At 40.1% G+C, this 24757-nt stretch overlaps 1 protein-coding gene across 2 annotated transcripts in view; it reads right to left on the bottom strand.

The window, feature by feature from the left end:
• LUT2 (Lycopene beta/epsilon cyclase protein) overlaps positions 1 to 24757 on the bottom strand; it is a 227188-nt gene that overhangs the window by 93703 nt on the left and 108728 nt on the right. For both annotated transcript variants that reach the window (XM_089814295.1, XM_089814294.1), the window contains exon 4: positions 13271 to 13406. In XM_089814295.1, coding sequence (XP_089670421.1) covers positions 13271 to 13406 — 136 coding nt within the window. The remainder of the gene's footprint in view (positions 1 to 13270; positions 13407 to 24757) is intronic.

Below are 24757 nucleotides of genomic sequence, written 5' to 3'. Positions count from 1 at the left end.
GCAGACAGACTGTTGCCCGTGGGGCCTTTCTGTCCGCGGGGCCTGTCAAATTTTTTTATTTTTTTTTGAAAAGAATCAAATAACAGAGGTAACTCCAGATGGCGTCGCTGCAAGAGAATCCTGTAATGACGATGACAGAGGATTCAACGACGACGATAACTTTCTTGCGCGATATAGTTTCAACTTAGATCCGTTAATTGACTGAGCCACCTCCTGTCCGTCCAAGCTCGCCAGTTTGATTGCTCCAATGTCGCCAATCTCTCAAATCTGATATGGTCCAACCCATTGCACCTTGAATTTTCCCGGTTTAATTTCATTACGGCCATCATACTTCAATACTAACTGTCCCAGCTGGAATCTGCTACATTTCAGATGCTTATCATGCCAGAGCTTGCGTCGGTTTTGTGCCACTTCCGTCGCCCACTGTGCCAACAACCATTTCTCCTCCAGCTTATTCGAATTATTCAACCGCTCTTGTAAGCTTCCATCATCATCCAATTTGTTTTCCAATGCTATTCGGAGACTCGGAATCATGAATTCCGCCGGGACCACTGCTTCCTGTCCAAACATTAACTGAAATGGTGTGTGCCTTGTCGTCACCTTGTACACCGTGCGGTAAGCCCAGAGGGCAGTGGGTAAGTTTTCCTCCCAATCAGCACCTTCCATAGCGCAAGATTTGTAGATGATGGACACTAGAATTTTATTGGTGGCCTCTGCCTGTCCGTTTGCTCTTGGATAGTACGGTCTCGACAATGAATGATAAATCTTAAACTGAGTGGTGAGCAGTCGAATAACATGATTAACAAAATGACCTCCCCTATCACTTGTTAATTGCAACGGGATTCCATACCTGGTGATGATCTGTTCATAAATAAATTTCGCAGTGTTGATGGCCGAGTTATTTGGTAACGCACGTGCCTCGACCCACTTGGTCAAGTACTCAGTTGCAACAATGATGTACTGGCACTGTCGAGTCTTGCTCACCCTCAGTGGTCCAATGAAATCTAGTCCCCATCTCTCAAAAAGTTCCTGCGCATGAGAAGGTTGAAGTGGCATGAAATCTCTCTTCAGCGGCTTCCCGGATCGTTGGCAAGTGTCACATCCGACGACCCATTCCCGTGCATCATTGTACACCGTCGGCCACCAGAGTCCTGTGAGTAATATCTTCCGTGCAGTGGTGTCGGGCCCCATATGTCCTCCCGTGGGACCCTCATGTGCTTCTTTTAAAACCTGCGGTATCTCCTCTTCCAACACACACCGTCGAAGAATATGATCCGGCCCCATTTTATAGAGCAATCCATTGATCAATTGAAACATACGACTCCTGATTATCAACTTCGGTGACATCCCCGAGGGAAATTGTCCTGTTGACAGGTACTCGCCAATACTTTTGTACCATTCCGGCAGTACCCCAATTTGAAATAGTTGTGCGTCAGGGAAGTCGTCATTCACACCCTCCGTTGGTTCCCCTGTTTTCATCTGCGACAGGTGGTCGACACTAACATGTTTCTTTCCTAGCCGGACAATGATTTTGAAGATGAATTCTTGCAACAGGAGTAGCCATCTGCTGATCCTCCCCTGGATGACAGGTTTATTAATCATGTACAATAGGGCCTGGTGATCGACATAGAACACAAACGGAATAGCAAGCAAATAATGACGGAATTTTTGCACAGCATAAACCATTCCCAACGCTTCTCTTTAAGTCATGTTGTAGTTCTGCTCGGCCTTTGATAGCAACCGGCTAGCAAAATATATTGGATGATCCAATCCGTGATTACCAGTCTGTGCCAGAGTCGCGCTGATCGCATAGTTGGAGGCATCCACATGAACATGAAATTCTTTATTCCAGTCCGGATATGCCAGGATGGGTGCCGTAGCCAGTCGTACCTTTAGCCCTTCAAATGCTTCATCCTGCTCTTTATCCCATCTAAATGATTCTTCCTTGCAGGTTAGCTTATCTAACGGTTGGGACACCTTGGCAAAAATTTTAATAAATCTCTTGTAATAACCTATATGCCCGAGAAAAGACTTTACCTCCGTCACATTAGTAGATGGCTGCATTTCAAGAATGACTCACCTTGTCGGGATCCGTCTTTAACCCTTCCTTACAGACAATGTGTCCGAGACAATGTGTCCAAGCAGTCTTCCGTGCGAAACCATGAATCTACACTTTTTGGGATTCAACGCTAGCCGGGCTCTGTGACATCTCTCCATACATTCACCAAGTGCTGCCAAGTGTCCGTCCTCCGTGCTAAATATTGACCAATCATCCAAGAAGGCTTTGAAGTTTCCCACAGACATCCTGTCGAAGATATGCAGTATAATCCGCTAGAATGTGGCCGGCGCGTTACACAACCCAAATGGCATCCGGTTGTACACGTAGACCCCATCTTCAACGACAAACGTTGTCTTCAACTTATCCTCCTCCGCAATAGAAATCTGATTGTATCCGGAGAACCCGTCCATAAAGGAGTAAATTTCATGTCCTGCGACTTCCTCGAGAATGTTGTCTGTGAATGGAATCGGAAAAGGATCCTTGATTGTTACTGCATTCAGGCATCTGAAATCGACACATCCGGATTTGAGTGGTATCCTTCTTCAGTGAAATGACTATCGGCGACACCCATTCGTTGGTCTGTACCTTGAAGATAATGCCAGCTTCCAGCATCCAGTTGATTTCCTCCGTAACCCGTGCTACATAGTTCTTGTTCATCCTGTAGGGTCGCTTTCGTACAGGTACAGCTCCCTCCACCAGCGAGATGTGGTGCACACAATTCCGGCGGTACTCCCTTTAGGTCCTTGTATGTCCATGCAAACACATCCTTCTAGTCCATAAATATCTTGAATGTCGCGGCCTTGAGTACTGGATCCCAATTATCTCCGACTAGTATGTTCCTTGGCTCTGCCTCATCCCCCAAATTCATCGTTTGCAGTGTAGCTTAATTATACTTGATTGTCTCTCCCTCACGGAATACATGGGTGGGTATAACATCCAACGGTGCCTCCCCCTCCTTTACTTCACTAAACTCCTTCGGATATTCATTCTCAATTGACAAAACATTGCAGCTGTGAAATAATTCATAGTCCTCCATTTGCCAATGGCAGAGACTGTTGACGGAATCCAAGTCGTCATCCATTGTTCCCCCGTCCAATCGGAGGACGCCCTCCTGATCCAATTCCATCCGTTGTCTGCCTTTGTCCTCCTCTCCCTCAGAATTTGACGACAAGGCCTCTTCTCCTACCATTTGGGTATGCAGATCAATGACAAATCGGCGGCCTTTACTTTCCAGTGATAAAGTGTTCTTCCAGTCGTGTCGAGCTCTTGCTTCGATAAGCCACCCGCGGCCCAAGATGGCGTCATAGCCTCTCCTCTTCAACGGAATTACCACGAAATCCATCAGGAACGGCTGGGCGCCAATAGTTACCGGCTGTGCCATGAGAATACCTAATGGTTTAATGCCATGTTGATCGGTGGTCAGCAGCTGAAATCTCGGAGGCCACAATGTCGGCTGTCCAAGTTTCCTCCAGGTTTCTTCTAGCAATACATTTACGCCGGACCCTCTGTCAACTATGGTGTCTGTGAGAACATGTCCAAGTATCCCCATCTCGACAACTGCAGGGTGCCGTCCAGATGACAGCGCCAGCAACATCTAATCTTCTCCTCCAATAGCAATTTCATTTTCCTTCCGTCGACTCGATTCTCCCGGTGATTTTTCCTTCCTGAGACCTGATTCTCCTGCCATATTTGAAAGAGCAGATTGAAGTTGAGGCATGGTGAGAAGCAAATCACTTACCTTTACTCACACCTCCGTTTGCAAAATTTTCCGTACTATGTTTTGTTTCGCGGAATTTCTCACTGAGGTGCTGGCGATCTCCGGAGGTGTTGCTGCTTGGGATACTTTTCCAACCTCTGCCTGCGCTTCCGCAAATTTCCTCTTTTCTTCGGCGGGGTCTGGGTACTGTTTTGCTTGTTACCGTATAATCGCCAGAACTTCTTCCTCATCCGTCCCGACAGTGATCAAGTTCACTCCTAATTTTGGACACTTTGAGTCGTGATCATCAGGCCCGCACCATCAGCACAATAGTTGAGGTGTGTTTGCTATTGGACACTCTCGGGCAAAATGCCCCCACAAGTTACATGCACGGCACTGAATAATCGACCGTCCGTTTGCATCATACTAGATCTGGCTTCTGCTCGTATTGGTATTATTATTGTTGTTGGTATTGTTCTGTCCACACCGATTATTCCTGTATCATCCGGATGTAGCACCGGCGGTATTCGTGTTTCCACTACTACCCGACGGGGAAGCCTCCTGTGTGAGAAGCACCTGCGGAGATCCTCTTGTCTTCATGTTAAAGGGGCAGTCTTTTGTCGAATGGCCCATGATCTGACAAATGTCACAAAATTGGTTTTTTGGAGACGATCCTTTAGTATGGCCGTTGGTCTTACACTTCGTACACCACAAATCACTTCCTTTTGGCTCCTTCTGCATATTTTAAAACTCCTTCATCATGCGAACCATATCCTTCTGTAGGGCCCAAACTTTCTTGCTGCTACCTTCGTCGTCGCTGCTATCATCTTCGGCAGGTTCGTCGTCATCAGAATCAGAGGAGCTAGTTTTCTTCTTCTTTGTTTTCTGCTCACTTTCAAGGTCCAATGCTCTGTTATACGCGTCCACATATGACGACGGTGGCACAATTTTCATTTTCCTTCGCAATTCCGATCGTAAGCCGTCCACAAACCATCTTTTCTGCAATCCGTCCGTCAGCTTGCTTTCCATTTTGTTTATTAAGTCTCTTAATCTCCTGGCATAGACTCGGACAGTTTCGTGCTTCCCTTGCTTGGTATTGAAAATTTCCGCTACGATTTCATTATCATCCCACAAGAGTTTAAACTAAGCCAAGAACTCTTTTTTTATCTTATCCCAGGTATCTAGCTCTTGCGGATCCGTATCCGAAAACCAATCAATCGCGACACCCCGTAGGGTTGCCGAAAATTGCCTGACCCATTCATCGGCATCTGTGATTCCATTTGCCCGCCAGATCGTCTCACATGTGTTACAATGTCGGATGGGGTCGACTGTACCATCACCTTCAAATTTCAGTAGCTTTTCTTTGGGTCCCACCATAACACTGGCAGTCGGCACTCCCACACCAACGGTCGGCACTCCCGCACCGGCGGTCGGCACTCCCACACCGGCAGTCTGAACTCCCACACCAGCGGTCGGTACTCCCACACGAGCAGTCTAAACTCTCGCATCGACAATCTGAACTCCTGCACCGGCGGTCTACACTCCTGCACTGGAGGTGTCGACAGCTGCGAACCTTGGTGAAGAAGGATCCTCCGAAATTGTTTCCCGCATAAGTCTATCCTCGACGAAGAGGTCACTCCATGCTCGTGCTTCGTCGGCACTGCGAGCCGTGCGAGTTGATGCTCTTCCGTCTGAATTTTCTTCCCTCGGCAAACACAAATTCAAGAACTCCTCCCGTGCTTCTTCCGCGCTATGGTTTCCATCGGCAATCTTCTGAAATCTCCATCGGCGTTCGGCTTGCTGTGCCAGAATTAAATTCTCTTGTGCAGTACGGATTCCATCTTTTCCCTTCGCCTTATTTCGATCCTTGTTAAGCTGATTTGGCATTAATCTTCATTCCTCCCACCTTCCAGATTCATAAGGCAACGACGCCAAATGTTTACCGTACTGGTAAAGTCAATGAACACATACAGACAATGGAATATAATAGCAGAATATTATTCACAATAGCAGATGAATGATGATTTACAATGATCCCAGACGGGCTATAAATACTACCGCCGAACCTTCCCGAAGGAGTCCGTCGGCCACAATATTACATCCGCTACAAATTATTTACCCGTCGGCTACAAAATAGAAAACACCACTGGAACCATCCAGTCGGCTAACAAAGATGTTCCACGATAATCAAATAACTGTCCCGGTTACTTCTTATTGTACCATGTCGATATATTACTACTGCAGATTTTGTTTATTCATTTGTTCTCTTCTATCCGTCATATTTTTGGTTGCTGAATCATCAATTCTTCCAAGGCATAGTCTCAAATCATTACTGTGTGTATATTTTGTTGTCTTTCTTTTACTGCTGACTGTTGCTATTTGTTTTGAATCCAACTCTGCATGCTTGTTTTTTAACATTGAATATCTAGGAGCATTTGAATAACCACTGAGTATCATTGGGATCAATTATAGCTGTATATATGTTTGATAAATTTATTACTGTACTACAAAGGCAAATTGCGGATTGTACTTTTGTCTTCATTGCTAACTTACGTTGTTTTTAGCTACTCCAATTTAGACTCACTGTTTTACTTCTGTTCACTGACTTATTAACATTCCTCGTCAATTCATTTGTGTTGTTGTTTCTCACTCACATAAATACACTTTGTTCATGTTCACATCACTCAGCAAATTCTATTTGATTATGCCTATATGTCAATCTTTTTATAATCTCTCCCTCAGGTGCCTTTTTCATCATCACAATTGCAGCCTAGTATATATGCACATAGTGCCTTGTCTCCATGTAGGGCTTTGCCTTACCCATTAATGCAACAGCATCCATATTTCCAAATCAAGATGCTTTTGTAGATGCCATAGTGATTACAATATCCTTGTATAATCTGCCGAGACTCATTTTCTATCCTTGCTCCATTGTGCTTCAAAATATGCATTCAAGATTTCTACATTTATATCTCTGCACTTAATCTACCTTGAACTATAATGCATTGTAAAAACTCTGACTTGGTTATACTTAAACCACATCAATTTTCTTCATGAATCAGAGATTTGGCATTTAACCAAACACTTGACAAACATACTTATAGCTTCTGAAAAGGAACCAGAACATAGATTGCTACTTTATTTATTAATACCATTTGAATGCAAATAAATAAAATGTGCAACGCTAAGGTATTAAGTTCAAGAAATTATAATCATTATTTTTTCAAAGCCAACTCTGATTTATTTATACCAGGATCAACATTAATCAGCAAATATATTAATTAATGATAAACAATGTGGAACCTGGCTATGCGTGAACAGTCTTTCAATACCCAAGGGCAATCCAGAAGTGAATGTAGGGTTCTACAATGATTTGCAGGTCTCAAATAATGCCACACCTATCTCCCACATTAGTTGCAGCTCTAGCACATAAATATGGGTTGCACGAATCAGTAGCAGACCTCTTTGAATTGCAACACAGCTTCCAAAATTTGATTATTATTTGTCCTTTGAATATCAAGTAATGATCTTTAGTAACAGCAACAACTCTCTGGTCTTGAACGCTGCTGTTTAATTTGCATGTGAATTTCCCTTAAACCAGTCAATAAGCACAACTCTAATTTTCTCCTTAGTCACAGTAGAAAACAGTAGGAGAAATGGCAAAGTCACAATCCAAGAAGCAATTACAATTTACTTTATTTCAGCAGCAAATTGCAAAACAAACTCAGAAAGAAACTCAATATCTCCCACCCACAATATATATAGCAAGAGATATTAATAATAATTTCATAACTTTAATCCACAATAACCTCAGCTATGGATTAAAGGCACAACGTAGCTTCGAAACCCTTATACTTCAGCAAGGGCCACAGAATATTATAACTCAGAAAAGCCACAAAGGCAACAAAAGCATATAAATATTCAAGCATGCTTTTCTCAACAAATGGGCTTGTATTTATAACCTCTAGATTCCCTTTTGTTGCCAAAATGTAACTTCACTCAAAACGCTTCACCACACAACATTAATTAGAAGCTTCCATTAGATTCTCTCACTTGACTTGGCTTAACTAATTAATAAATGACACTTTCCAATGATAACTCAACTGTCAACTTAAGTGAAATTATAAAGTTAAATTATAATTTTATAATAAGCCATTTAATAAGTAATAATAATTTGGCCACTAAAAATATAATAACTCCCAAAATACTCATCATTTAAAAATGTCGTCTGAAGTAGGAGTCATAACTATTATTTCTCCATGTGACCAAATGCACTTTCCAAAAATAGAAAAGTTCCATCTCAATCAACACCAACTTACCACAAATAGTAAGTACACAATACTAAGCCCAAACAAAGTCTGATCTAAGTCAAACGAAGACCAACCTATAGCTTACTGAGATGTGGAGAAGATAAGACCCTCTCAAACCAAGCCACTACCACAGGAGACCCTCTATCCACAATAATTAGCTTATGAGGATCGCAATAATAGGCTAATCCCTGAAACTCCAATGCTGGGAAAAATGGAGACATTACATGCATTGATATTAATGACCTTTTCCATCATGAATCCTCAACATTATTTCACAAATGGAGACAAAAATTTGTGCTCCATCTAATTCCTTGATGAACTTCTTTTGCAGGAAACGCGACGAAGGTGGGAAGCATTGCCAGAAAAGGAAAGGGCATGAGGGCATCACCTGCCATTGAGCTAACAAGTATGGGTCCTAAACCACCTTGGTCAAGGGAAAATTAGACTAGCCAAGCAAGGGTATACCAAGTGATTACCATGAGCTAATTTGGTCAATGCATTTAATAAGAATATAAAATAACTGAAATAAAACAAATGGTTACCTTTATATATATTGGGATGATCTCAGAGCTTCCTATTATAACAGACATGTCTTAATATAATGACACCATGATAGCTACATGTACTTGTACATGTATATACATATACATGTAAATATGCATAAAGTCAAATATGACGTATAAGAACAAATACGCATACTTAAAAACTTGACGTATACACGAGGTACATATACTAAGAATATTACGTATATGTATGTGTATGTGTACACACATACGAGTATAGGTAGATACAAGACGGTGTCCTTATATTAACACATTGAGAAAAAAAATTTAATTCCACCTTTTGACAATGTTTTAGTACTATTACTCTTTTGAGTCATCGGCCTCCATATTATATTTTTTTTTTTAGCAGCTTATATTGTTATGACTTTGACCGATCATTTGTCTTTGCCGGCCCATTTTAAAAATTAAGACTTCCGAATTATAAGCCAAGAACATAACTCCTATTCTGCCACCTTTTCTCTATCTTGCTTGTAATTCCAAGTGGAAGAGCATATGAAAGAACAAAGCATGCATGGAGAAATGGAAGACTTCCTTTTACCTGCCATTTTTTTTCACTGAAAAGGATTGCTATCATACCCGGGCTGCATTCATATCATGAGAGTTGCATCATACTATCATACCAGAGTTGCATTCATATTGTTATATCTAGGATTATATTCATCTTGGCATAACTGAGAATTACATTCATTTTGCTATCGATCCTATTTGAGTAGTGCATACGATCTGTTGTGGAGCATATTGGGAATTGCACTCACATTTCTGTGTATCCTGATTGGGTATTGCAAATGTACTACTTCTGTTCATACCAGCAATTGCAATTCATATCGCCATTGCCTTTTTCCCTTGCAATTACTTTCGCATCACTTAAGGCTGATATTCTAAAGCCAAGGATCCGTACTAGGCATTGCCAACAGTTGAGGGTGAGCACACCACAACTAACAGACCAGGTTGTGCATCTATCTGCATTTTCCTTTTCTTGATATTTGAATAGAAAGCTCTGCATTTCAAACTGGTAGCATATATGCTGTAGAGAATATTTGAACAGAGCCACATGGATTAAGAACCTGGTTTGATTATGTTACAACTATTTGTTTTGGTTAATCATATGAAATCAGTGTAACTGCCTGTCGTATATTTACATGTCTCATATCCTAAATAGTTGGGAAGGAATACCATTTGGTGAGATTCTTATACAGCGGCATTATCCATAAGGTCTCTGAGATAGGGAAAGGCACCATTAAAGAGGTATTAAAATATGCTAATGAAATGTCCATGAATTTTCAGTTATAAATCTGTTGCAAGCCCAGGTTGGGCAGAGAACTCGTATCTGTAATAAAAAAAGTTTAATCAAGAGCCACGGAAAACCACACCAGGATTCATTAAGGATGACCAGTATGGTTGAGATGAAGGGTGTGGGCTGATAACCCAATGACTATGTGATGTAACCTCAAATCAAAGATGAATAATCAGATTTTAACTAAAAGGATATAAGCATATAAACAAATCCAAGTCAGCTCATGATAATCAAAGTGTACAATTCTTGTTGTCAAGTCGAGCGGTGGGTGATTGGACACTATGTCACAAGGTTCGAGTTCGAATTCAAGTTCGTAGACAATGAAATTTGGATGAAGTTTGTCAAGCGAAAAAAATTCGTAAAAAAATCGACATTAAATTCGCTATATGTATGTATGAATTTTTAAACAATATATGAATAATAAACCAATTAAGTTGTCAAAAAATTTTAAATGCTAATATGTATATTATAAAATTAAATAGTCACATGCTTTATTTTTTATTAAAACAAAATAAAGGTTATATTAATTGTAAATGAATATAAATAGAAGTCACTTATTTAATTAAAATTATTAAAAATTAATCAACATTATTAAATTTGGATTCATAATAATAAATTTAAAAATAATGTAATATAAATTTAGTCAAAATTAATATATGGTATGTTAAATCTTTTATTGATTGCTAAGTTTAGAAAGATTTTCAGTTCCGTCATATGTAGTGTGCGATGGAGTTTTCCCTCCAAGCTCACGACACCGTGAATTTTTTTGTACAGGGTGTGACGAATTTTTTGTGGAATACTTCATTTTTGCCCTCACTATTTTTCAGCTGCCCGAAAATTGGCTCTCATGTAACCTACTTAGAAATGTTCCGAGTAAAACTAAATTGTAAACTGTCTATTTCTATCGTGATTTTTACTCGAATGGGCTCATATACTTTTCGTAGCAATTAGTAATGGATTTTTTGTCAATCTTGATTACAAAAGCACACAAACTTTGTGTCGTACAAATTTATAGATGAACATGAACAATTTTTTTAAAAAATTTATACAAGTTCGGCAATTTTCGAACTTCATACACAAAGTTCGATGAACTTTGTGACATAGATCGGGCACATAGTGTCCATGCAAATCCTTGGCCAAGGTAGGTTTAGTGGCATGCTTCCTATTGTGATCACTAGAGTTAAGGGTTGCCAGCAATTGGATAGATGAGCTGATGGGAAGGACTTCATAGCCTAGCTAGTTGTATAGCCGACACTCTAACACCAAAATGCTCAGTGGCAGGATAGGTTGTCCCTTGCCTAATCTCAGGTAGGGAGGGCCTTTTTCAGTTGAGATTGTGTGAGCATACTTAGGGGTCCGCAGTTGGGAGGTTAAGCTCTTGACAATGCTTCTTCTCTCCACCAGATGCCAAGACTTAAAACAAGACAAAGATATGATCTCAATTCAAGTTATCTTCTTTTAAGAAGTATTTTACTTTTATTTACTAGCATTTTCAGTTGAGGATAAGTTTAGATTATTAATATTGTTAAATCAGTTACTCTCTTTTCAATTGACTAGAAATCAGTTAATCTGTTATACCCATTGATCTCTTTCATTGAATATGTAAAATAGTTGTTATAACTGCTTTTCATGTGAATATGAAAACTAATGTATCTTTTATTTATATTTAATTGTTTAAATAGGAATTGGAAAAATAGCTTGCTACATCTTTCTTATGCTTTTTAGAAGTAAAACTAGTTTTTTTAAAACAAGAAACATGCACCTGTATACACACTTCATGCAATCAAGTTGCAACAGCATTAAGCATGCAACTTAGAATAAGTCAAAGTTAGTTAGGAGTTTGCTAGTCGAATAAGTCAAGGTGGTTAAAGGTTTCCCCTTTTCTCTCCACCTTTCTCTCTCTTCTTTTTCTTTATATAAAGGAGAGAGCTCATTGTAAATATTTATCTATTGCTTTATACAAGGAGGCTATGCTGAAGTACCTGTAACTTGAAAACTTTGTGTTTCTAGATACAATAAATTTATGAATTGAATAAAGAAGGAGGTTTTCTCAAACTTTGCGTTGTGAAGCTTGAAGTTGGTCTTTGTATTCTTAAGTTGCATTGATTAATTTATCTTTGGTTCAGTTTATAATTTATCCCTGTAAAGCATTTGAGCGTTCAGTTTTGTTTCTTGAAGACTTTGAGCTTCTAGAAGCAGAATTGTTATAATTTGATAGTGGCTGCAAATACTGGGACTAAAGAGTTTGTGCTTTGATTACTTATCATAGATTTACCAAATTTAATTATAACTATTGTCTTTAAAGTTGTTCTTATGCCAACTACTACGCCACCGGTATTACTGTAGCAGTAGGTACCTTTTGTTAATTTGCAAGTAGTAGTTTTTCCAATACAATCATTTCTCCAAAAAAGGAGTTAATTCAGAGAATTGCCCATTTGATAATTTCAGTAAGGTTTCTGTTGTAGCCACCTACAGTAAGAAGGGAGCTTCCCCTATTGCTGAGAGGAGAGATTTATCTCACTACTGTCACCTGAAGTTACAATTTTGTAAGTTGTAGTCTTAGTGACTTACAAAAATATTTGCCAACAAAGGCCTAGCTGAAACTTGCAAAATCGCATACTCTAAACCATTGAGCATGTGGAAGTTGTTGTTCATTGTCCACCTATCCCAAAATAAATAAATAAATAAATGAATAAAAGTCTACTGTAAAGCCTATTTTCTTTGTGCTCTCTTGCAGGCACAAGAATTCCAATCGTAAAATTGTTTTTTCTCACATACAGAATTTAATAAATAATTAACCCATGAAACACAACCTAGTGCAGTTGCATTGATAGAGGGGATGCATAAAGAAATCTCAGACCGCACTTCGTTTTTTAGGAATCAAATTGCCATTCATTAAAGAGAACAAAGAGCTCTATGACCTGTCTCTTTGACTTTGAAATTGAAGGCCAAGCGTAATTTCTGATCTTCTGTCAACTGATGAGTCTAAAGGTGTTTAATCTGGATTATGAACATCAATTAAAAGGATTGTGTGTTATACTTTTGAAAGCATGTGTTTTGGTTTTTACTAAAAGTGAAGATACTACAATGCTTGTAAGGTCTATAAACCTTGAAGCTGAGCTTCAAAGTTGTTTAATATCTATATTGCACTCAGGATTGTTAGAAGTTAATGGATGTAAGATTTCTTCATCTAATATGCTTCCAATAATTATACTAAAAGAATGAAATTAATATCCTTGGAATTTTCATTGTGGAACAAAAAGGAAGCTTCCCTTACATCCAATTCACTCATTACAATATCTGCACACGTAAATCACTATAAAATACTAACAGGGAAAGGAAACAAACCTTCTCAGCAATTCCTCACGAAGTAAATGTCTACTTACGCGACCATAAGCACGTCCAATTAGAAGAGGTTTGTTGTTTTTTAAATACACAGCTGTGTCTCTCCAAACATGTTCTATGCAGTTTTTAAGCCCAAGAGCTGTAAGAGAAAGTCATGTGATTAGAACACTAAAAAATAGTTATTAATCTAAAAGAAACCAAAGTAATCATATTTGTAAAAGCAATTAAATAACCTTGGAAAAACATAAAGATTGGGGGTACAAAAAGGGGCACAAAACACCAAAGTATGTGAGAGTTTCCAATATCAATAAATTTAAGCATTTAACTTTATAGCATCAGATAAACCAAGTAAAAAATTACATTAGAAAGCAATTTTATTCTTGCTTCTGGATATGAGAAAGACTTAAAAAATAAAAGAAAACTAAGGCATTTGATTTAAAACCAGCATTGGAAACAATATCTTCCTATTGAGTGTCATATCTTTTTCTATCTATATCTGCACGTGTATGTTAGGTACTTGGAATCTTGGATTATTGGGGTATAAAATTGTATACAGTTAATAATAAAATTTGGATGGCTTGGTGCTACACCTTAAGTCATTGAAATCACAATAAATCTCATCAAGAGAGATAATAATACATCAAAGATATAATAAAAATTAAAAAGACAATTTAACAGAAACCAGTTTCAAAGTCCATAACGTTGATAGGAGACAATTTAAGCATTAAATATAAAATCTGTAATACTAACATGATTACATAATAATGTTGATGAAAGCATAAATAAGAAAATTAATAATATTCCAATTCCAAATCAAGAAACAAGGGGCAGTTGATTTTACATGGTTGTGATTCCTTGAATATGTGCATAAGACAGTTGTTTATCTGTTCAAAGAATTCATCTAGAGCTTCAGGTATAATGAGTAGACTTTGTATTGAAGTCTGGGTTATAAAATCCTGAGCATTACTTAATAAATGACAAAGGCTACCTAGAAGAGAAGTAAATTCAGTATGAAAAGCACCTTCAATATGAGTTTTAAATTTGGTGCTCATCCTCCTTTAGCTTAAGACTTTAGGCCATAGTTACAAGACCTAGACTCGGCAAGCTGATTTTTGACTTGGACATGTTGACATATATATATATATATATATATATATATATATATATATATATAATACTTTAGTCTCATAGGATTTATCCAACAGAAGCTACAAACAATCAACAAGACACGGACTCAGACTTGGCGACCAAACTTGGTAAAAAATTGGCAAAGACTTGAAACTTTGAAAAACCCAAGAAATTCAAAGATGTATAAGGATTCTAAAATTTGTTTCATGCATCCTTTAGTAAATAAACCTTAAAAACAAAATAATCTTGTCAAATAGAAGTTACTTTGAAAACATTCACAAGCTGACATTTATATCCAAATTTTACACTTTACCTGAAGGAAATATTCAAATGTGTTAAACTAAATAGCATGAGAAATATAAAGAGTCAAATGTCTAAAAAATTCATGGACTATGAAATTTGAAGCGTTCAAATAATATATCAAAATAAAAGATAGAACCTAGAAGTATAAGGCTCAGAGGTGCCTATATTAGTGATCACCTCAACCCAACAACCCTCCTACATAAGCACCTAAAATAGGTCTCAATTGATGTTGCAGCCATGATATCTAACTGCATCTTAGGCTTAGCCTCAACAATGTCTAAATGCTCATCCACATCATCCTTGGGGTCCTCCAATGGGTCTCCTCATGCTCGAGCCTCTTCTACCATTGTTTTTGTCCCTACCTCTCAATCCACCTGATTAATCTCCTTTCAAGCAATAGGAAGTGAGTCAATGCCCAAGATCCTTTGTGACAGAGGCGAGGGTTGTAATGAACATAGACAAGATCATTCAACCTTTGCACTACCAACCTGTTGCACTTTTTTTAGCATATATGCTTGGGTATGCTCCAATTGCACTCACATTCTAAAGCACCACATGGCTGGCTCAAGATATTAATTGCAATCCTCTATAAATTTGGTACCTTAGCACCAACATCTCCTACCATGCATCTAAAATGAGAAAAACTAAAAAATCAATTCTATTCAATAACTTTAAGTTTATCAATGTAAAATGGTAATAGAATCATACATAGAAAAGTTGAAGACTTAAAATTTTAATTATGCCTTGAATCGATTTTTACTTGTCATCATGTGTGTTCGATTTTGCCTACATTTTTTCTCATGAATCAAGTGACATTTGCTCTACAATTTCGTAGACCCCTGATCCGAATTATGAATTCAAACTACAATACCCAGTGTGATACCTACAATATTGTTAGTTTAAATGCCAACAACTTAATTCAACAATAGATTTTGCAAGCCAAAAGTGATCTATTCCATTCGAGATTGGAGTTTATACAAAGTTTGATGGATCCCAAGGGTCGCCAGCATCCCTTGGAAATGATAACAAAAAGTCCATATAATATTTATTACAAAATAAACTAGAAAAACTACCAAACCTATCAAAATATTATATACAAAATTAGGTCTCCTTGGAGAAGGCATAACTTTTTGCTCCTAGCTCGGAAATGTGAACCGTTCACTTTGTTGGAAACGTCTTCGAGAGCTCTAGATTCAATCCCTAAAGGGAAAATCCAAAGGCTGGATCTTCACAAGGTTTCAAAGCCTTGGAATGCCTCGAAGACATCCAAAAATGCAAATTACTAAAACATAGAAAATAGAAAAATAATTAGAGTTCGATATTTTCCCATTTTTGCTTGTGCCAACCTCCTCTAGACCATCTTGAACTATGCTTTGATCAAACCCACTCAACTCTTCATCAAACTTTAAATCTAGGCAAAATTGGAATGCAAGATTAAGGTAGTGGGTAGTTGTATGTATAGGCCTGTAAAGCAAACGGTGCCATTGTTGAAAAATGATCTCCCATAGGAGACCGTACTTAGCCTCATTCCATGAATAAATAGATCTAATCACCTCCTTTTCCCTATCCATGCCCTCATTAATGTAGCCTATTTTGGGCTTGTCTCCATCGACAACTTGTAGGAGCACAACTAGAGACTATGAAATACAACCATTGTAAAAGTTGAAATGTAAAGCTTTAGTTTTACTTACACCAATGAACATAAACAAGTGCAAACAATAATAAGGAAGAAAAATGAAAATGAGAACAAAAATATAGTGGAAAATTACCCGAACAATGTTTACCGTATGGGGTAAATAGTTTAATGCATACAGACAATAGACAAGAGCATGTAACACAATAGTACTCCTTTTATTATTCGCATATATGCCGAAGAGATTACATAGTGCTTCCAATGATGATTACAACAATGATCCAAAGTCCGTTCCGGACGGTGTACATATACCATTCCGAAGGGGTGACTCAACCGTCACACATCCTTTCGGATGCTAATCTACCCGTCGGCTATTTTATAACTTTACCGACAACATGTTAATCTACCCGTCAGCTATTTTATAACTTTATCGACAACATCATCCCCCCCAAAAAGAAAAGTCATCTCTAGACGACAATTACAAAATATCCACCAGTGTCACTTTCTTTGCTTTCAACTCATGGGTACACTAAGCCAAGTGTCACTGTACTGCCTTCAACTGGATGATTAGCTCCTCTCGAGCTCTCTATGCATCCACTAAGACAACTTCACGTCCAACACACCCCTCTCGAAAGGCTTGCTCTGTTGTTCTCTCCACCTCTGGTACACAGACACTCCATGCCTGCAACAGCTCTAGGTCTCATCAACTGGTCATACTTCCCACGACTGATAACTGAAGCAATTGGAGGTCTGGGGGCAGCACCCCTGCAAGGCCCCAAGCCCCCCAAGACCAAATTAGCACTCTCAAACCCACACAAAAGTCCATGGAACACACCATTTTTGTGATTTTCTTCCAATACCACACTCTTTTTAGCAACTGCTTATGTTTTACTACCTGTTTATGTCTTTCCCTTCCCTTGGGCATCACGTGTTATTCAGTCTGAACATTTTTTATTTGTCGTCTTTTTTTTTTTTTCCTTCTTCCTCTATTTCTTTCTATTGTACGGCTACATCTTTTTCCTTTTCTCTTTAATCACTCAGAAAATGTTTGCAAAACCCAACCCAAAATCGACCTCTACCTCATGCTCGTACGACGGCAATGTAGATGCAATATGGCAAAATAAATCATAAACTTTCCCTTTCTTCTGTATTGTACGATGTTTGAAGCAGTACTAAATTGTATAAATTCCTCTCTATTCTGAACCGTACCACATGTATTGATGGTTGTACAATGTCTTATGTGTCTGTATGGTAGTAGCGTATATCATCCCTTTTGTTTTGTGTGACCATACGGTTGAGATCTCCAGCTATCTAACACCTGTAAAATATAAATTCTCTACGCTCTTCTTAAAATTCCATACGTTGTCTTATTACTTCTGGCTTTTTGTAATGTCCCCTTTTTCTGGGACATCATAATTCAATGGTCGGCTCACTTCGCCTAGGTTTCGGAGCGAGAAGGTTCTTATGGGGTTTGGTTCGAGATTTGACCTAGACATTTCTAGTTTCGGACCCATCAGAGCAATTATGGCAGGTTGTCTGGATGCTTACTATTTTTAGTAAGTAAACAGAGCTCAGTATTCGTGATATCTTAGTGTTGTGTTGGAAGCGTCTCCTCGAGAGCTTTCCAACGAGCTATTACACGTGCTTATCTGAGTTCGTTTAGTCAGTTATTTTAATGCCTAACGATATATGGTTCACTGGCTACGTGACTTTAAAAGTTCATTTAACTTGTCACTTTATTTAAAAAGTACTATGTTCATTTAAGTGACTAAAGGACAAAAAATGTGCTTTATCCCACATTGCTTAAAGATGCGTGCATCACATTGGGAAAAGTGATAAAGGTACAACAGACTCTACATGGGAGGAGATATGAAGAATATAATATTCTAAACAAATATTAAATCTGGGAGCTGGAAACAGTTGTTGGTTATTTCTTCTAGGACGCAAACCCTTGAAGAAGTATTTGAAAGTTGGATGCAAACCTAGCCTTCTCACAGGTTAATCTACATTTTCAATCTGATTGTTATTTTTGTTTATAAGATTGAATTTTCTGGATTGTTGCACGTTATTGTGTTGTTGTTGTATAATACAATAACATTACTTGGCAACTATTTGTGTTAATTCCTGATTTATGTATGTATTTCTGAATATTGGAGGAAATAAACGAACTTTCTTGAGTTTTCTTGTATTCAAATCTGCTAGTTATAAATCTATTTAAATTCTGGAATTTATATCGAATATTGGTTTCTTGTTCGGTTTAAAATCTGCAAGTTTATATCAAGGGTTTTTTAGTAAATATCCGGAAAGGGATATTACAATGGTATCAAAGCTGCACATCTTGCCAGCCTGTGTGGTTGCTGGAAATGGACTATCAGGAGTTTTTAATAGAGATTTCATATTTTATTGGAGGCTGCAGAGAAAAATCAGTATCATTGCAAGTACATGTTAAAGTTTTGAGTAGAAGCACCATACAAGTTGGAGTTGAACAGGTTAAGCAATGGTTGCAAAGAATATACAAGAATTTATGAACAAAAAAATTCCCCTCGGGAAAGATTTATGCTAAGGCTGGACGAAAACCCAGTGCTTTCATTGAAACAAATGCTCAGAATGTGGAAGGCGAGAGATGTAAATATCGTGTTTATATGAATCAGTGAGCATTGTGTGCTTATTAACGTGAGCAGGGTTGGAGTCGGGTTTTCACAATATGCAGCAAGACAGTCATTGAGATTGCAATGGTCTTGATCGGCTGAAGCTTTGGTGGAGTCGGAATCAACCGGAAACCTTTTGTTGGGAGGTATTTTTGGGCTCATGAATGGTCATTTTGCGTGGTTTTTCCTACATGAAAAGCCCCAGGAATCTTTGGTAGGCGTCGAAATTCACCTTGCGACCAGTGTATTCCACTCACGAGGTCGCGACTAGGCTCATAGGTTGTTCACAGGAGTAGCAGGGCATGAACGCGCAGGCATATTTTTGGTAGTGTGGGAAAGGTTTTGCAAGAAGACAGGTTGACGCCACCATTGAATACCCTCCTCAATGTGCACAGGAATCATGACCACGTCTTCCTAAGAAGAAGCAAACTCACGAGTTTAATGTCAATCTCAATTTTGAAGCTAAGTGCGTTGACTGTGGAAGAAGGTGTTCTACAAATTACCTAGCATTGAATCAGCTGGAAAATGTGTAGCATCCACAATCAGCCATTGCATAAAACGAACCCAGTTCAGCAGCATGTATTAAGAGAAAAACTCTATCCAGTAAACCCCGTGGTTTCCAATGAAAAAGAAAGCCCACGAGTTGAATAAACATCATCAGACTACATGAGAATTGTTTGACAAAATTCCTTCCAGTTTTCTTCTTGCATTTTGGCCATAATTTTGGATTCAAGGGAAAATATTCATTTAACAAAAGATTTGATAATTGTTTGAAGCTGGTGATTATTTCAATTAGGGGGATTAACATTTCTGAAGATTATCAAGGGCTCTACACTTTGTTTGGAATGGTATTGAAGGCAAATTATTATTGCTGAGTATGAAATAATTATTTTTGCTCTCACTGTGAAAATTAAGGGCAGTGCAATATATTGAAGATATAGATTTATATTTGCATTTGGAGCATTTTTATTTTCGTAGTACCTTCACATAGCCAGTTGCCTTCCTGCTGTTGAGTTTTGGGAATTCATCTGAGGTGGTTATACTTTATTAACTTCTGTGAAGCTTTTAGCCCAGTAGCTTGAGCAATCATTCTTACACAACAATATCAATGGTGTCCGATACTTCCTATGAAAGCTATCATGGAATTTAGGTGAAGGGTCTGGGTCTGCTTGTAAAACTGACAATTGAAGTGAGGACTTGGCCCTATTTGATGCTTCGAAATTGATCATAGTTGTGATTGAATAATTACGTCACTGGAATTTGAGCTTTATATATGCTAAAGAAGCGAATTGGAGTGATTTTTGTTGTACTTCTGCAACTGAAGTACATATTGGTGCTTGCATTAAAGGAAAGGTAAAGTACATGCTTATGCAGCCAATGGAAGGAGATTGGTTGAGGTCTAAGTTAGTTGACTATACATTCTGTAACTGCATTTAATCAAAAAATTGGTTGCTAACCGTTTGATAAATTGTCCATGAACCTATCAATGAGAAACAATATGACTGTGCTTGCTATTTGATATCTTGGTTTTATTTGATATTTTCCTTTCGTAATGAACAGAGGAAACTCATAATAAGAAAAACAAACCCGTTATTGCATGGAATCAGCAGGTAAATGGACGCCGTGGAAGACTCAGCTAGCGGCAAATATGGAAAAGACTTCAAGGGTTTTGGCATCAGGGATTCGAGTTGCAGGCCCCTTGGGTTCCAGTAGCAAGAAGCAAAAGACCAAAGAGGAACTTACTTATCTCACCGTCCAATTCAAGTCTTAGTGGCAGCGAATGCCGGAGGTGGTGGCAGGAGACCCCGGAGGCAGACCAGATTACACAGATTTTGATGCGGGCACAGATTCATTGGGCCATCCAGCTTCCCATTTTCTCCATCCGATTGTTCGAATCAGTATTGCGCACCATGATAAAGACATATAGCGCCTGGAGCAGAACAAGTACATTCCTATACAAGAAGCAGCAGATGACGGTGTCCTTTAAACCTAGAGATTTCACTAGGGTTTTCGGCATCCCTGGCCCCGAAGGGAGGAAAGTGGAAATCAAGAACCATAAACTCTCACAGGAATGGAAGAAGCATTGGATAGATCTAGTGTGCCGGGACCTTACACCCGTGGAGCGGGAGGCAGCGGTTCAGGGGTCAAAGTGCAGAGGGCTTCGCAGGGACTTTATTCGGGAGGGTCACTGGTGGTGTATCATGGATGTCATCAAGAGCAGGTTGACAGGTGCCACTCGAGCTTCAGATATAGCATTGCCGCAGATTGTGTTTATGAATGGTATCATGCAGGGAGTGGTGTATGATTGGGCCTCAGTGCTTGCCGACAAGATGGAGGAATTCATGACGCTTCAGCACCGAACATTTTTTATGCCGCGCCACGCCATCGGGCTATTTCTCGAGGCTACAGCTAGCCAGATTCCACTGGATGATTTTGAGGCTCCTCCAAGGGGCAAGTTGGCAGATGGGGAGCCTCCCATATTCTATTGGCGACACTTGGATACAAGAGGATCAGCAGCAGGCCACAAGAAAGTACTCCGCGGAATGGGTGCTTCCGGGGAGACAGATAGCAGACGGGAGGGCACTTCGGTGAGTGATGGGGCTAAGTACGTGGAAGAAGAGGAGAGCACTTCGGTGGAGGTTGGCAGTGAGGCAGCGGGTAGTGGGCCCACATTCTTTACCCCTCCTCAACTGTCAACTTCGGCGCACTTGACTACCTTTCCGACAGTTATTCTGCCGTTTGGCCAACGCCATGCCCCAGTCCTCATGACTCCTCCAGCGGAGGCAGATGTCCCACGGACAATGACAGAGATGGTCCCACAGATAGCGACAGATGTCCCACGGACAGTAGCCGAGATATTGCCGACGGTTGTAGCGGAGGTGATTCCAGTTGTACCAGCAGATGTCACCATCGGAGTCTCACAAAGAGCACAGTTGCCACCGCCGGAGCCTGAGCCGCAGGTTCGATTGGAGGTCATTGATTGTGATGCAGTTGTCACTGTTTCGTCATCTTTTTCAGCAGAGGCCGAGTCAGCACAGCCAGTACCGGAGAACATGGAGTTCGCGCAGTCAGACCAACCGGAGGTGATGGATAGCGCTAGTGTGTTTTTGAGGCAGCAGTTCCGACTCACTCCGGCCAAGCGGGGTCCGTCCATTCAGTCTCCTAGGCATTCCGGAACATCACCAGCAGTACCAGAGCCTCGGCCTCAAGAGGAGGGAATGCCACATGCCGTGGTTGCGCCGACAGTAGAGAAGGTGGCACCGGATATGGGCATGGCTCCCGCTAATGAGGAGGAGAACAGTGATGCGGAATGGTCATTGGAGGACTTCACCAAGGAGGATTACGGGTCAGATGAGGACAAGTGCCGGGATTACCTCAGGACTATGAAGTCTGCGTTGAAGGAGGGACATGATGTAGCAATTCAGGCCCTGACTCAGTGGAGGGAGTGGCATTTGATCAGACCATATATTCGTGGGATCTGTCCTCGACGATTTCAGACTTGTTTTGTAGACAGGGGCTGGCCGGCGGTGGAGACAGCTGAGATGTTGGCAGACTGGGCTACTGAGCCGGAGTTGGGACCCGGTGACACCCCTATAATGAAGCTGGTACATTAGATTGTGGGATTGTACAAGGATGTTTACTATGGTCGTCGGCGTGCGGAGGCGGGCAGGGTTGCAGCAGAGAGATCATTGGCAGTTGAGAGTGAGGCTAGACAGAAGCTAGCCGCCGACTTGGCCGACCAGCAGGCAGCATGGGCCGCAGAGCGAGCAGCACTACTAGCAAATATGGCAGCAGCGGTGCAGGAGAGGGATGTGGCTAGGCAAGGTACAGGGGCGACGGTCCGAGATAAAGATGCAGCTAAGCACGAGATGCAGTTAGCTAGGAGGCAGGCTATGGATGCGGTGCTTCTTCTGAAGGAGGCCATCGAGGTTAATTCTCAGATTCAGACAGATCTCCGCATCAGGACAGAGCAGGTGTATGAGTTACGTCGCCAGCAACACACTTCTGGGACGCCCCCTTCTCTCTAGTATTTCTTCTGTTGTCTGTAAGTTGTCTCCTAATTTTGTTAGTCGTCAGGAGATGACTGTTTTTTTTTGGGGGGGGGATGGTGTCAGCCGATTGGATGGTTCCGGCGGTGTTTCTGTAGCCGACGGATTGACTGTCGTCGGTGTTTTGTATTTTGTAGCCGACAGGTAAATAGTTTGCAGCGGATGTAATGTTGTGGCCAAAGGACTCCTTCGGGAAGGTTCGGCGGTAGTATTTATATCCCGTCTGGGATCATTGTAAATCAATCATCTATTATTACGAATATTATCAAGCATAATGTATGTCTGGCATTTGCGAATATAATTCTGCTATTCTGTTCCATTGTCTGTATACGTTCATTTATTTTACCTGTACGGTAAACATGCACAAACTGCAGATATAGTACAGTTACATACAGAGGTAGTTGATAAGGATTTGATATCCATGGGTTGTAGTAGGGGTGTGGTTAGATCTATCACAGATATAGTTACAAAGGTTTCAGCTGGGATGAGTACCTTGGTGGAGAACAGTAGAGAACCACTAGTTGTATCGAGTTCTCTTGAGGTTAGTGCCGTGACAGTTGATACAGGACTATTTACTGGTAGCTCTTGTCTCACAATGGTGGATTCTCCTGAGAGTTGTGTGGTAGCACATGACGCTACTCCATCATCCACATAGGGCATTCGCAGTGTCATCCGATTGGGAGTATAGCTCTCATGTTGATTTGTTTCCATCTCCTGGAAGCAAATCTGTCACTTCATTCCATGTAGCTGATTTTGGATGCTGGCTTGTTGATTTTTAGAGTCAAAGGGATCAGCTGTTTGATTCAAGTGTTTTTAGTGATCAGCCATTGACAGAGGTTGGAGCATTTTACCGCAAATACACAGTGAGGAGTGCTCATCATTTTTCTTTTGACCCAGGCACGGAGGACTTGATGATGCATCGGTGTGGGTTGATTCCAGAATCATATCATCCTTTGTGGGATGGGTATACGCCATCTTCGGAAGGTGGGATTAGCGGATGCAAGCATCCAACTCAATTGTTTGTGGGGGATTACTTGCAGGGAATGCTGTCGGTTATACATCATGCTGATATGTATCCAACATGGTTTGCTACTTCTATGTCACAAAGTCCTCTTATGGGTACATGGTTACAAGACGACTATGGCATCAGTTGGCATGATGGTTTGGTTAGTTATCACATCCATGGGAGTTTAGCGGGAGCTATAGAGAGATGTTGTGTTATAGACGCTACCAGGTATTTTTACCTCTATATGACGAATGGATGTGGGGTTCAATTGTTTTGGGATCCAGGTGGTAACAGGTTTGACATGGTGTATTGGTTGATCGGGGATCCAAGTGTTAATAGTATCTTACATCTAGTGGATTATGTTGTGACTATGATCTGTGTGTTTCAGCCTTCTGACACATTAGAGTTCCAGAGATTAGGATTACTCCGTTTCCACCAGGGTGATATAGTGGTGGAGTCAGATTGGCTAGATTTACCATTGTCATTGGTATAGATATTGCCGGAATGGTACAGTGGTACAGATACTACAGGAGTTGGTCAGTGCTATCTTAGACAGCGCACGAGTTCTCACTCGGGATCCAGGTGGAGCATCCCTATGTATTGCTTTTTATCAGGGATCTTGTTGGAGAGTTGGGTTGCTATCCTCTTGGGGTGGATATTGGTATATTGTTGAGCTCCCATCTTCACTTGACAGTAGAGATTCATAGGGTCACTTATGGAGGG

This window comes from Cupressus sempervirens, chromosome 2 (assembly GCF_028749045.1).
Source record: "Cupressus sempervirens isolate cs-2001-9-10 chromosome 2, ASM2874904v1, whole genome shotgun sequence".
NCBI classification, from domain to species: Eukaryota; Viridiplantae; Streptophyta; class Pinopsida; order Cupressales; family Cupressaceae; genus Cupressus; species Cupressus sempervirens.
The sequence above is the reverse complement of the archived record's forward strand: the minus strand, read 5'-3'. Positions and strand labels throughout refer to the sequence as shown.